This window comes from Lupinus angustifolius, chromosome LG06 (assembly GCF_001865875.1).
Source record: "Lupinus angustifolius cultivar Tanjil chromosome LG06, LupAngTanjil_v1.0, whole genome shotgun sequence".
Taxonomy (NCBI): domain Eukaryota; kingdom Viridiplantae; phylum Streptophyta; class Magnoliopsida; order Fabales; family Fabaceae; genus Lupinus; species Lupinus angustifolius.
This window is the reverse complement of record NC_032014.1, coordinates 26961694-26976973: the sequence shown is the minus strand read 5'-3', so window position 1 is coordinate 26976973 and position 15280 is coordinate 26961694. Positions and strand designations below refer to the sequence as shown.

At 35.1% G+C, this 15280-nt stretch overlaps 1 protein-coding gene and 2 pseudogenes across 1 annotated transcript in view; all 3 read right to left on the bottom strand.

The window, feature by feature from the left end:
* The window catches only part of LOC109350569, a 9770-nt pseudogene extending 5966 nt beyond the window's left edge, over nucleotides 1–3804 (bottom strand).
* On the bottom strand, nucleotides 7723–8928 carry LOC109350360 (annotated as a pseudogene).
* LOC109350359 (sugar transporter ERD6-like 6) overlaps nucleotides 10209–15280 on the bottom strand; it is an 11430-nt gene continuing 6358 nt past the window's right edge. The window contains exons 8-18 of the mRNA XM_019591604.1: nucleotides 13486–13550; nucleotides 13306–13398; nucleotides 13114–13194; nucleotides 12604–12688; nucleotides 12103–12149; nucleotides 11952–12014; nucleotides 11804–11863; nucleotides 11612–11677; nucleotides 11454–11513; nucleotides 10617–10731; nucleotides 10209–10349 (exon numbers count right to left, since the gene is read on the bottom strand). Coding sequence (XP_019447149.1) covers nucleotides 10237–10349; nucleotides 10617–10731; nucleotides 11454–11513; nucleotides 11612–11677; nucleotides 11804–11863; nucleotides 11952–12014; nucleotides 12103–12149; nucleotides 12604–12688; nucleotides 13114–13194; nucleotides 13306–13398; nucleotides 13486–13550 — 848 coding nt within the window. The 3' untranslated portion in view covers nucleotides 10209–10236. The remainder of the gene's footprint in view (nucleotides 10350–10616; nucleotides 10732–11453; nucleotides 11514–11611; nucleotides 11678–11803; nucleotides 11864–11951; nucleotides 12015–12102; nucleotides 12150–12603; nucleotides 12689–13113; nucleotides 13195–13305; nucleotides 13399–13485; nucleotides 13551–15280) is intronic.

The following is a 15280-nucleotide window of genomic DNA, read 5'->3' as shown; positions in this document are numbered from 1 at the left end:
GTCTCAAACACTTAACAAATAAACTAAGAAGTAGTTGTACTACTTAGTTTATTTGCCAAGTTAAGCATACTTTTCTTAAGATCTTATATTCATTACTACTTCAATTTTAGAGTAGCCAAGATTAGGGTGTGACAACCTAATCTCTTTGTGGACGTAATATTGTTTAGTAATAAATGTAAGTAATTATTATTCTACCATTTTAGAACATACTCTAAAAGGGGGATTTTAGAACTTGGTGTTTGGAGTTAATCAAAGTAAAACATAAGAACTTGTCTAAGTAGTTCAAATACATAAGAAGTTGAGAAATATTTTGCTTATTCAAAATGATCTTGTCTCCTCAAGAATTTGTTAATATGTAGTTTATTTTTCTTGTTAAATTGTTTATGTGCCATTAAAATATGTTTACTCATTATTTGTCCTTTGACATGTTCATATGATTCATTCTATTAGGAAATTCCTTGTGGTTCGACATAACCATATACTATACTACCCTATACTATACTAGAATTGAATCTTGAAAGAGGTGTAAATTGTAAAATAGTAAAGTGTTATCAATAAATTTATTTGTTGAAACACCTTTTAATATACAAAAGTGATGAAACTAACTTACTAACTTTTATTTATTGTTGTTTACCTTCCACCATTTATTTATTCTATAATACCAACCTTCCTTAAGGAAGAAGTTTGGTTTGTTAATAAAAGGAACCTGAAAGGAAGTAAATAAATAAAGGACACTAAAATTTGTTATTCTTTTGTTCTTTATTTATTTATTTGTTTCTAACAACTAACTATTCATCACTTTTGTACATTAACATACCATTAAACCGGTGTTGGAATTTATTCCACAAAACTGATATGGTATTTAAAGGTACTTAATAATTATGTAATAGAGGATTTCTTCGATACCATTGTACTGGCGTTAGAATTTATTCTAAAAACGCCGAGATGGGGCAAAGAAAGAATAACTTATTCACATGATTATTAAAATTAAGTTGTAACTAGAATATTCTTGAAACCACTATACTGACGTTGGAATTTATTTCAACAAAGCCTAGATGGTGAACAAAGAATAAAACCAAGTTCACTTACTTAATCAAATAAAAAGAAAACACACCGAAATGAGAATGAGAAAACCTAAACCTTCCTTCCTCAAAAACAACTTTCGACAGTCATCTTTGATTCTATTGATGCACATTGCCATTATAGGTTAGTGCCATGGAAATGACTTTAAAGTAATGAAAATTTGAGATACTCTATTCAATTTCTTAGTATTGCATTTTTACTATAAGTTTGAATTAATATAAACTATTAATTTCCAATGCTCATCTTAAGGAGGCTCCTAGTCACTATGATGTTGTGTTGTGGATTTCTAAGCTTTCAATGATCTATGGTTCACTGCTTTGACCATTGTTCTTGTTGTTAACTACTTTCGTAGATTCATATCCACTCTAAGGTTTCGGATGGATAAGGCATGGGTGACTCAGATTATTGTGTTGGTTGTTTATCTCTTCTTGCCAAAATGGAAGAGACCCATGTAGCACTTTTTTTATACCTCCAAGTATGTTTTTGATAGATACCAGAAAGCTAAGGCTAAATAAAAAAAATAGTCAAGCAGCAATTTGCAAAAGATTAGTATATTTACTTCAACAATAAAAAATGCAAGATGGTACAAAAGGTATGTTATAAAAGTGTCGAAAAAGAAATACAAGGTACTATGAGAATAATTCTCTTTACTCTAGTGACAGTGGTCACTCCCTCATTCCATCCAATGATAGCATGCCTCATACTCATCATACTCCTCCTTCTTATTCAACCTTTCCTCTGATTCCAGAATCTTCTCTCTCATTCTCTTGTTGTCACGTGTCTTGTTTGTTAGAGCATGTGAAATCAACCCCTTTGCATTTTTTTCCCATTTACCTTCCCTCTCTTTCCTCCTTTTTTGGTACACCTTTGTAACTACGGGTCCACCAATACCCTCCTCAACGAGTAATACCTTGTCCTCAATGTGGAAATCAGGGAAAGTTGCTTGGACCAACGCAAAATCCTCCCAAGTATTATCATGTTCAGGTAGTGCAACCCACTAGAGTAAAACTTTAGTGTGACTGTTCAACAATTTACGACTAGCCAAAACTCTTTCAGACACCACTTGTAATTCTCATTCACCTGTGAATCTTGCTAGAAGATTCTGATTTGACACTGTCGCTGGAGGGGATGTTTTGAGCTGAGAAACATGAAAAATGGGATGTACCCATGAATACTCGGACAGTTGTAATTTATAGGCCACTGCCTCAATCCGGTCCAATACTATGAAAGGCCCATAAAACCAAGGACTGAGCTTCTCATTCAGATTCTGAGTTAGTGATCACGTCTTATAGGGTTGAGCTTTTAAATACACCATGTAACCTACTTGAAACTCCACATCCCTAATTTTCTTATCGGCATGTGCACACATACATTATTGAGCTCTCGTCAAATTGGCTTTGAGCTCATCAAGGATGCCATCCTTTTCTCTAAGCAACATGTCTACATCAGCCACGAGTTACTTACATCCCGAAAAAGGATAATCGACATAGGATCTAGACCATGCAAAGCCTTCGAAGGACACATGTTAATAGAGATATTATGGGAGCAATTAAACCATAATTCAGCCAAAGCCAACCAGTCTACCTATTGTTTTGGGTGCTCATAAATAAAACAACACAAATAAGTCTCAAGAGTCCTATTAATCACTTCCATCTGACCATCAATTTAAGGATAGTCTCTAGAACTAAAACTCAATTTGGTACATGCCAATCTAAACAACTCCTTCTAAAACATACTAATGAAAACCTGATCACATCAAACACAATATAAGTAGAAAACCCATGTAATCAGATTACCTCTTTAACAAATGTTTGGGCTACCTCTTTGGAAGTGTAGGGATGACGTAACGGAATGAAATGGGAAAACTTGTTAAGGTGATCCACAACCACCATAATTTTATCAGCCTCCTGTGCTTTTGGAAAACCACCAATGAAATCCATTGAAACATCCTCCCAAACATGTGGAAATAAGAAGGGGTTGAAGTAACCCTGCTAATCGAAGTGCCTAATACTTGCTTTGTTGACAAATGGAGTAATTCACAAAAAAAATTCTCAATATCTCGTCACATACCTATCCAATGAAATATTATGGCCAACCATTTATAAGTTCTGGTTATACTTGAATGACATCCCCATGGAGAAGCATGGAATTATGTGAGCAAGATAGGGATGTGAGTTGATTTGACGGGTAACACCAACCATCCCTTATACCATAAACATCATTTGACCAATGAGTACAATGGGTGAGATTTAGGGTTCTGGACTACCTCTTGCTTGAGCCGGGTCAATTGTGCATCTACAAGGATCTCATCTACCAACTCCATTCGTACGGATTATCCGACATTGCTGCCTGAAAATGACTCATCACAACTTGCCAAAACATAGGTCACCTCACTCATCACTACCATTGATATCAGTTCAACGCCTTTCCTTTGAGACACACTATTGTTGTGTTAACCTTCTCATTGTTGAGAATGCGGTTGATCTCGAAATAATGTTCCACCCGGTACACCCAGTCGTGAATGTCCTCTCCGATGAAATAAGGTACCTCTACTCTCTTAACTATGTGGTCTCTTCTTATTTCATCCTCTCCACCGATCCCCTCCCTATGACCTCCCTCCTCCCTATTACTATTTTCCCCTACACCTTCTCTTCCCATTTCCCTTATCTTCCCTACTACTTCTTCCAGCCTATTGCTCATTGCCATCATCAACGTCTCCATTTGTAGACGGAAAGCTTCTTAGAGTGAGGCTTACATTCCCTACAAACGTTTCTTCATATTATCTAGTCTATTATCCATCCTTGTTGATACCATCCATATGCTCCCAAGATTGGGAGATCTGATACCAATTGATGGATACTAGAAAGCTAAAGCTAAATAAAAGAAACAGTGAAGCAACAATTTTTAGAAAATTGGTATATTTACTTCAGCAATAAGAATGCAAGGTACAGAAGCTATGTTATAAAAGTAAAGTGCAGAAAAAGAAATACAAGCTACTATGAGAATAATTCCCTTTACTCTAGTGACAATGGTCATTCCCTCCTTTCATCCAATGATTGTCTTCCTCATATTCATCATACTCCTCCTTCTTATTCAACCTTTCCTCTAATTCCATAATCTTCCCTTTCATTCTATTGTTCCTACATGTCCTATTTGTCAGAGTCATGTGCAACCAACCCCTTTGTATTTGTTCTCCATTTACCCTCCTTTCTTTCCTCCTTCTTTGGTACACCTTTTTAATTACAGGTCAACCAATTTTAATTTTACCTTTTTCAATTAGAGTGTAGGTGTTTGTTAGTATGATATGTGGTGGTGTTATTTTTGGTAGATTGTGTGTCTCATATCCATTGATTTCATTATATAGTATAAGCAAATAACAGTTTATAATATTTGGGCAGCCGTGACTTTTGGACAATGTGAAACCCAATTGCTCTATCATAGCCTATAATTATGTTATGTCATATAAGTGTTGCAAACTTCACAATTAGTCTTTGTGTTTAAACTTAGAAGGTTTTGTGGTTTTATATTAGGTGGGACAATCAAGATTTGTGTTTGAAGCAAAGAGTATTCAGATAGTGAAGCTTAAGGATCAGGAGAGGAGTATGAATGAAAATAAATTAAATTAGCCACAGTTGTAGTGTGGCAAAATCAATAACTTAGTCACGGTTGTATTGTGACAAAATAAAAAACTTAGCCACAATTGTAGTGTGGCAAAATTAACAACTTAGCCACAATTAATACCATACCTGAATAATACAGAGTGTGGCTAACTAAATGTTACCACATTTTAGAAAAGCGTAGCAATATCACATATTGACAGCAGCTAATATTTAGCAATGTCATTCGTTGCCACGACAACTTCAAGTATGGCCACTCAATTTAGCTATAGCTTTTTTAAACCCACGGTTGCAATCATAACTAACAGGATGTTTTCTTGTAGTGCCATATCTATAAATTTTAAAATTATAAAACACAATAAAACTCATCATATACTTCAAATATAATTTCTGACTAATTAATAAAATGTATGATGAAAACAATTAAATATAATTTGAGAATGTACTCTGAAGATATGCATGTTGGAGTGGACAATTATTAGATAGTGAAAATGAAAAAAGAGGTGATATGATAAGATTCATGATACATCTCATTATAGTTTTTTAGTGCATGATTGGAAATGTTTTTTTATATATAATATTATTGGGTATGTTCCATATCAAAATCAATCAATGATGAAAACCAATAAGATATTGGTTTAGTTGTTTAAGACTCCATTAGTTCTTTATAGGAATTTAGTGGAACTTTACACTACTGAACTAACACCTTGTTGGTTTCCCTTCATTGATATCATACATCATACACCATTTGTGTTTTTATTCACCCACCTTCGTCACCACAAAATGGTGGTGGCCAAGGACACCATGATGGTAGAGGTGATTGTTGAAAGGTTTTTCTTGGGGGGAGAGTTGGCTTTCCCCTCTCAATAAATCGTCCTGGCAGTAGTGCCAATTTGTTGAAAGCGGAAATTCCCTCAATTCGGTGTGTTTTCTTTTTATTTGATTAAGTAAGTGAACTCGGTTTTATTCTATGTTTGTCATCTCGGCTTTGTTGAAATAAATTCCAACGCCGGTATAATGGTTTCAAGAATATTCCAGTTACAACTTACTTTTAATAATCATGTGAATAAGTTATTTCTTCTTTGCCTCATCTCGGCTTTGTTAGAATAAATTCCAACACCAGTACAATGGTATCGAAGCAATCCCCTATTACATAATTATTAAGTACCTTTGAATACCATCTCGGTTTTGTGGAATAAATTCCAACACCGGTTTAATGGTATTCTAATGTACATAAGTGATGAATAGCTAGTTGTTAGAAACAAATAAATAAAGAACAAAAGAATAATAAATTTAAATGACCTTTATTTATTTAGTCCATTTCGGTTACCTTTTATTAACAAACCAAACTTCTTCCTTAAGGAATGTTGGTATTAAAGAATAAATAAATTGTGGAATGTAAATAACAATAAACAAAAGTTATTAAGTTAGCTTCATCACTTTTGTATATTAAAAGGTGTTTCAACAAATAAATTTATTGATAACACTTTACTATTTTACAATTTACACCTCTTTCAAGATTCAATTGTAGTATAGGACTATAGTATAGGGTTATGTCGAACCACAAAGAATTGCCTAACAGAATGAATCATATGAACATGTCAATGCACAAATAACAGCATAGGTTTGGCCACTTGATCAAGCAGCTTTGTCACCACCTTAAGCTTGACTCATCAAAGCTAGTTATGAGCTATGGGACCAGCTATGGTGCGCTACTCTGAAAAGCCTATGGTGGACTACTTGAAGTGATGTCATTGGTGACTTCATGGTTTGCTTGATGGCAAAGTCAAGTCAAGGTGCACACCGCTTAGCACACGTGTAGCACCGCTAAGCTGTTTGTTCAGTAGCTTTGACCGTGCTGACTGGGACGTGGCCTGGTGCTTGCCGACTTAGGCAGGAGTCTGGTTCATCGTTGAGCTGCTTGGTTGCACCGCTGAGCTTCTTGTTGAGCAGCTTGGGCGTGTGCCAAGCTCGTGTCTAATCGTGCCAAGCTTGAGTTATGACCGTTCAGGATTAGTCTGGTGTTAGGCTGAGCGGCCAAGCAGGTCCGCTAAGCTGCTTTCTTGAGCAGCTTGGTCCAAGTCAGGCTGGTGTCCAAGTCAGCTTAGCGTGGCTTGGTCCACGCTCAGCTGCCTGCTTGAGCACCTTGATTTTGACTTCTTTTTCTTTTTGACCATGAGTCTTTTTTTCTTTTTTCTTCTTCTTTCTAAATCCTACAAAACACATAAAAAAGAAATACAAACACAAATATACAAGATTGTGATATTTTATACAAAAAGTATTATTTTAAGTTGGTTTTTCTCAATTATGTGTAAGATAAGTGCAAAAGTTTTAAGTTGGTTTTAAGTTGGTTTTTCTCAATCATAAAATGGTGGTTGGGTGGCGTGACTAATAAATTCTAGATGATTGTGATTGTAGTGGATGTAATAGTGGTTAGGTTTGTGTTAGTCATCAATAGGTGATGTTAATAATGGCATCTTGAATTTTTAAGATTAAAAGTTGTAATCATATACTAACATTCAACATATTTCACATATAACATACATGGGGACAATAGATAGTAAGGTGACTAATGGAAACACATCACAAACATTCAACATTTATATTATTATATAGTATATTATTTTCATTACTACTAAAGGTGAAAGGTAGCTAATATGAGATGTTAAATTATAGGATAATGCAGTTTAGTTTGCCTTATTTCAATTATTAAAAATTATTCCAAATCTTGATATAAATCGGTCATTTTTTTTACAAAATTTGTTCAAATAGATGTATTTTTTGTTTTACGTCAGTTAGTTAGGTTTATCTTTCACTATATAAACTCTTATATTCTCTCCCTTTCACAATTCATTGAGAAATAATGAAAAAAATGTGAAGTTTTCTTTCTCTCTTTCTTTTCTTTCTTTAAAATTTTCATTTCTCATTCTTCTTGATTTATCAAGAAGATCCTTCTTTCATGGCTCATACCAAACTTTAACAACAAAAAATTAAAAGGTCGAGCAAAAACAATAATGAAATATTTATAAATTTGAATTTCACAAATTAGTGATTCTTTGTATGCAGGGTTTACAATCACATAAGTGATAGCTTGGGATAAGAATGTATGCAAAAGTGGTGGACGAGCTCTCCATCAAATACTTTTTGAAATACCAAATTCTTAACCTTCTGCATCTTCTTAACCTCGACTTCTTCCAATAGTTTGTAGCAACTCTATAGGTTGTCAAATACTTCGAAAGAAGCCGATAATTTTTCAGAATTAAAAAAATACAAAGTCATGAGATACACTATCTTCTATATACACCTGAGGGCTCTGCATTCTGAACAATCCAAGGATGTTCAAGAAGCTTGTGCAGCGGTAGACGTTGAGTAGAATCCTTGACTAACATCTGACTGATCAAGTCCTTTGTCGCAGAAGACACAATTGGTTGAGGAGGAAACTTGATATCCACTTGTACCATCCTCCTGTATGTATCAGAATGCTCTTTTGCCTCAAAAGGCCGAACTCCATAAAGAAACTCGTAGTACAGAATATCAAGGCTCCAGATATCCACACTCGCATCATGTTCTATATTGTCTACCATCTCGGGAAGGAGGTAATCCAGTGTACCTCACATGGTCTGCCTGCGATTGAATGTGTGCACTGACCATCCATAGTCAACTATCTTTAGTTCGCCCTTGCACCAATTAGAAGGTTCTCTAGTTTGATATCCCTGTGTATTACATGCTTGCCATGACAATATATAAGGGCTCGAGTCAATGATGCAACATAAGTGACTGGACGTCTGTCACTAAAATGTTGGCATTTTTGTAATTCCTTGTAAAGTTCATCTTTAGGCGCATACTCCAAAATCAAATAAACTATTTTCTAATCATAAAAATATCCATAAAGTCGTAAAATGTGGAGGTGTCGGAGATGACTTTGAATTTTAACTTCTCTACGAAGTTGATGCTCAACTTGTGATTGTTGCAATTGGCTCTTGAAGAGCACTTTCAGCACAACAATATGGTTACTTCTATTTTCTCTAGCCAGATAGACATGACTGAATTTACCCCTTCCAAGAGATTTTCCAATATCAAAATCATTGAGGGTCCACCTTTTTTTATCTCCAGCTGAAACATCTGAAGAAGCCTTGTGTTGTTGACATTGAGATTGTTGTGTCTCTGTTGCGATCGCCATGTGAGAAGAACGATCATGAGGAAGAGAGAAAGAGGAGGTGTTTTCAAATAAGGGTCTTTCTTTCATTATTCTCTTTCTTTGAGCTTTTCATTTCTCATTCTTCTTGATTTATCAAGAAGATCATTTTTTCATGGCTCATACCAAACTTTAATAAAATCAATACAAAAATTTGATGAAAAATCAAATTTCAAATTTTCTTATCAGTTTACAGCATTTCTTTAGATTTTTCTAATAATGTAAACAATCATATTCAGGACAAAAAAAAAAAAAATATATATATATATATATATCCAAATTTAAATATTATATCTAAATTATCATATTAGCATGATTATGGGACAAAAGTATGTACTAGGATGTGACCAAAATTCGACTAAAAGAATAAGGGAGTTTATTTTACAAGCAATCCTTTTTTTTAATTTGGTATGACACTCCTCTTTATTTTTACAAATAAAATCCCCTAATTATCTTTTTCTTCTTTTAAATTTTGTCAAAAATTGTTACATTGAAACATTCATTTCCTCCTTCTTTTCACCACCATTCTCATCAATCCATTAAAAAGTTTTTTCCCATCATAAAAAAAGTACAATAATAATAGACAAATGTCAACGAGGCACCTGGCATGAGCCTCGGTAAGGCCAATGCTACAAGACTTGGCAAGGTCAACAAGGCCAAGGCCACAAGAATTGGAAAGTTCATCAAGGCCAAGACTGAGAGAGATGCGTGCCAAACCAAGGCCATAAGACTTGGCAAGGTCAACAAGGCTAAGACCGAGTCAGATATGTGTCAAGCAAAGGCCAAGACCGAGACAGTTACATGCAAAACCAAGACACCTACCACAAGGCTGGTCAAGACAAGCATGAGTTGAGGCACATGCCCAAGCACAAGCCAAGGTGCAAGCACGAGCCACAGCCAGAAATAAAGACAAAATAAAGGGTTATATTAAATTGCTCATATTACAAGCAACCTTGGTAACTGCATAATAGTCATTAATCTTTATGTATTATATGATTGATCGTTGACCCTTAGATCAAAAGAGTTACTTATTTAGTTAGTTTCATAATTACTTATATATAAAGTAACCTTGACCACCACTTTGTTATTGGTAATTCAATTTTCCTAAATTCATTTAATTAATGAAAGATTCATTCACATATTATTCTTCAATCTTCTTTGTTTTCTCTTATTTAGAGCTTGCAAAGCTTATTCTTGATCATTGATGAAGCCATTCATTATTTAGAGCTTGCAAAGCTTATTCTTCTTCTTTCTTTATGAGTCCTTGCATCACACAATAATCCTATATATATTATAGTTACACATGGAAAAAATTGAACAGAAGCTGCTGGAGAAGAAACTTCATTTGAAAAACAATTGGATTTCTTCAAGAGTTTTCCCTTTTGTCTCAGGAACCCAAATAGCAACAAACCCTACTGTCAAAGCACATACTACTGTATATATGGTAAAGGTTCCTGAAAAGAATAAAAGTAACTTTTGATTAAGCACTAAAAAATTTTTAGCCCACTGCACGAGGTTCCGACTCAATAAGGTATGAGATGATAGATATACGTAACCTTACTTCTGCAAGTGGAAAGCGTATTCCTAAGATTTGAACCTGTGACCTCAACGTCACAAAGCAAGCAACAACTTTACTGTTGTGCCAAGCTCACCCACTAGCTTATGATTAAGTAGTAATAACAAAAATATTGAAAGGAAAATACAGGTAATACAATACTGACCTCCAGAGCTCTTGCTGAAGAGCATATTTGCAGTCAACGTAACCAACCAGGAAAAGAGCCAGTTGGCAAGTGTTGCAACACTTCCTGCTAGGCTTTTAATGTTTACCGGAAGAATCTGTGACACAATGATTCAACACATTAGCTGTCACTCCAAATGCAACTAACAATACAACTATAATTTTATCTCAACATGCTGATGCAATCAATCCATGCTCCATATCAAAAGTGTAATCTCGCAGTCAATAAGGGTGGCATGAGGGCATGAGACTCCCATCAAGCGGGCTCCCGAAATATATGTTAAATATCAAACATTGGCTCTTAATATTCCAGTACAACAACTAGAATTTTCGCAGTTTGTGGAATTGATGGATCAAACAATGTTATCATGTCCAATGTGTAATGTTTTTCGAAAGACCATTTAAATTTGTTATTTTTGAACGGGCTTATCTATATTTTTTCTTAACCTCCTAGTACCTATAATTATTTTACTATTCTCCACCTTATCAACTCCTTACCAAGACTTCTAATGGTTTTCTTCTCATATGGCCAAACCACCCCACATGTGAGTCTTCGTCTTTTCCATGACAAATTCTACCACAACTTTCACACTAATTCATTAATTTCTAATCATATATTGTGTTACATGTCTGCTCCTCTAATGCAAAATCACCATTTTTAATATCATCTAGATGGTCTTAGACTCTTAGTACCTGAGTAAGTAGAAGTAAAATTTTAACTTTTAGTACTTAAACACTAAAATGTAAGTTCTTTTGGGATGGTAGAGATTCTAGCATCACAACTCTTACTCCTAAAATGGAAAATCACAAAATATGGTACCTCAGACATTATAATCCATGGTATAGCTCCCAGTCCCAGAGAGAATGCAATAACCATGACCTGAAATGAAGAAGTTGCAAATTTAAACTAAAATATTTAAGGGAAATCATCAACCAAAAACTTGTTTTTGTATAATGCATTTGCATATATTCACATACCACAACTCCAACCACTGACAAGATACTCAGTATCCCATGTAAAGAAGAATCCTCTGAAACATAGTCCTGGGGGAAATTTCATGCATAATTAGTCATCATAAAAAAATGAAACACATAAAGATTGCAATACAAAAACTTACATATATGTAATAAATAATGTATGGTACTACGATATGTACATAGTAACATTACCTTCACATAGAATGAGATTGACACAACTAAGAGACTTAAAGTCATTGCACCTGAAGAGACCTGAAAATAGAGATATGACTAATCTCTTTCCAAAACTCTAAGTAAATTGTCACATACAATTAAACAGCATAGGAAATTTCAGACTCACAAGAAGTAGAATTCGGCGACCAGCATTGTCTGCCAACCACAATGTTACGCAAGTGGCAAGAACCTGGATGACATGTTTGTAAATTTAAGTTTATTATTTGAGTATATTGGACAGAAATATGGAAAATAATAATGTTTCCTTTCAGGTGAACCTGAACAGCACCAACTCCAAATGTAGCTACATCACTGGAACTAATACCTGTTTAATACACAAAATTTATAAGGGTAAATAACTATTAAATATATATATATATATATATCAAAGAAAATTGAAGCATGTCAATCCAAAAAAAACATTCTTTTTCTGTGTGTAAGGTCCAATATCATTATATCAGTAACTAACATGAGAATATCCTAAGGGTGTGAAATAATCATGAGAAATAAGACAGTTGACACCAGAATTGAACATGTACATTATTAAAGGTCATTGATTTTATTCACTGCCATGCAACTGTTGTGCATAAACTATTTTTCGTAAATTTGTATTCATCTGTTCACTAATTTCAGTACATGGTTTTGGACAGGAAAGAGTGTTATTTATTTAATTTCATACAAACATGGTATATCTACTCTAGTTAAAATGTTTCATGATTCTAAAGTATTGCTCCTAGTACATAAGTTCAGAATATTTATAAGAAATCAGTATAACATACCAGCATTTTGAAATATGGTATTGGAATAGAAAAGAACAGCATTGATTCCAGATAGCTGTTGCAAAATAAGTAGTCCAATTCCAATCTGCAGGATTATAAGTTAGTAAAAACTGGTTAGGCTGTGATCATCATTGTCTTGCTATCCAGCTCTATAAGGTAGATGCAGTGTTTCAAATTGCAGACCACATCAAGTGATGTGGCTGCAATACTAGTATTGCGGTTGCGGTGACTGCCGCAACCGCATTACACCACAATTGCAGTATGACACCGAATCACAATGATGCGACTGCAATGGACCGCATTTGGGCCGCATCAGGCCGCAAAGCAACCGCATCAAACTGCATTCATATCAAAAATAGGTTTTTACTCATATAGCAATTCACACCGCAAAGTTTACAATCCGCATCACAACGGCTATAATGGTCGCAGTCGCAGTAACGGCAACCCCAATTTAAAACACTGGGTAGATGAATTGAAACCAATGCTTCTAGTTATACAAGAAATAAATACCATTAAGGGAAGCCAATATCTTCTTTGTGTGAGTTCGGCTAATCGAATTGCAGTTCTTCTGTTTGTTGATGGAAGAGACCTCTGATCAAAACATGACTCCCACTTTAGATGTCAATTTTATGTCTCAATGATTGCTAACAAAAACATTGGACTTCGTCATTCAATGTATCGAAATTGATGAATTCTTATTACCTTAATTTCATTTACTTCGAAAGAAATATCAGTATCAAAACCTCTGAGCACTTGCAAAGCAGTTTGGAATTCTTCTGTCATTCCCATTTTTGCCTGTAGTCAGCAAATTCACTTTAAGAAACTAGCATCATTAATCACATGTTGATAGAACAACAACGACCAAGCCTTTATTAAGCTTACCAGCCATCTAGGAGACTCGGGAAGGAAGAATAGAGCAGGTAACAATAATGCACATGGTAAAACTCCTGCAAGAGTAAGGGCATAAAGTTACTTAATTTAATTTTTCTTACCTACTTACAAGTAATGTTGGAATAATATGTCCTTTTCCCCTTAGAGAAGGTCAAAAAATATAATTAATCAGTTAATCTAAATTTGTTACTTGTACTGAGAAACATTCTGAATGTGGTTTAACCACAACTGGGTTTACTAAAAATCTCCGAATTGAGTATATATGTTAGGAGCACGTGAGGATATTACAACCCAAAAAATTAGTCTATTAGAGGAGAGTTTCATGACTTAATTATTATATTGAGTTTGATATACTACCTAACGTAGAACTACTAATATTATCGCCCTTTTAAGGACCTAACACTCCACAATAGCTTTCACTCTACCGACACTGACCGATGGTAGCCTTTTATCTTTTTGGTGGTTTCACTCAACTATTAATATTCAGTAATATACTTTAATTCAGCCTATGAGTAGCTCTTCCAGTAATACAACTCTCAATGAAAGACAAAAATTGTTCGGACTTAAACACATAAGGAAAGTCCGACGGACAGTCTCATAATTTAAGTATGTGAGTTTGTTATGAATGTGGAACTGTTGTGCAATGACTCATATCTCTATATAACAGCAATACAAGTTATGGGTTTGGGCTGATGTAAAGGGGTTGAGGTAGAGGACTATATATTGATGTTATGTAAACCTAATGTAACAAGGAAAAGAATAGTAAAACACTAATACTTATTCTCTAATAATATATAATGGTAGCCGCTCAACGCTCCCGGGGACGTAGGCACAATTGGCCGAACCTCGTTACCAAATATCTTGTGTTATTCTCTTGTCTCTATACTCTTTACTATTTGATTGTTCGCTTGTTCCCAACAATTGGTATCAGATGGCTCTTAACCCAGGTGCCAAATTCGAGGTGGGGAAGTTCGATGGAACTGGTAATTTCGGATTGTGGCAAAGGAGGGTTAAGGATGTGTTGGCTCAACAAGGTCTATCAAAGGCGCTGCGTGAGAATAAACCAGAGGGTATGGATCAACTGGATTGGGAAGAGTTGAAGGAGAAGCCTGCGGAAACCATAAGGCTTTGTCTATCAGATGAGATGATGTATCATGTTATGGATCTGATGGTATGGGAGACATTAGAGAAGGGGTTCATGTCAAAGTCTCTAACAAATAAGTTGTATTTGAAACAGAGACTTTATGGCCTGAAGATGCAGGAAGGTGTTGATTTGCAACAACATCTCAACAATTTTAATCGTGTGATCAATGACTTGCAGAAACTTCATGTGAAGGTTGATGATGAGGACAAAACAATAATATTACTGTGTTCTTTGCCAAATTCCTATGAACACTTGGTGACAACATTGACGTACGGGAAAGACTCAATCAAACTGGATGAGATCACATCTGCACTTCTGTCCCACACTCAAAGAAGACAGAATGTAGGTGAAGGGTCTCAGAGTGATGGTCTGTATGTGAAAGGGAGCCAAATGCGTGGGAGGAGACAAGGCAGAAGAGGTCTTACCAAAGGGAAAAGACCAAATTCCAAGGGCAGAACACCAGTAGAGTATTATAAGTGCAAACAAACTGGGCATTACAAAAAGGATTCTCCCAATGAATGGAGTCCTAGCAAGCTGGTGGAGAAAGATGGAGTATCTACATCTACAAAAGTGGGTAAAGATGGAGTATCTACATCGGCAAATGTTGCACAAAAAGATGACTCTGGTTACAACAGTGAAGTT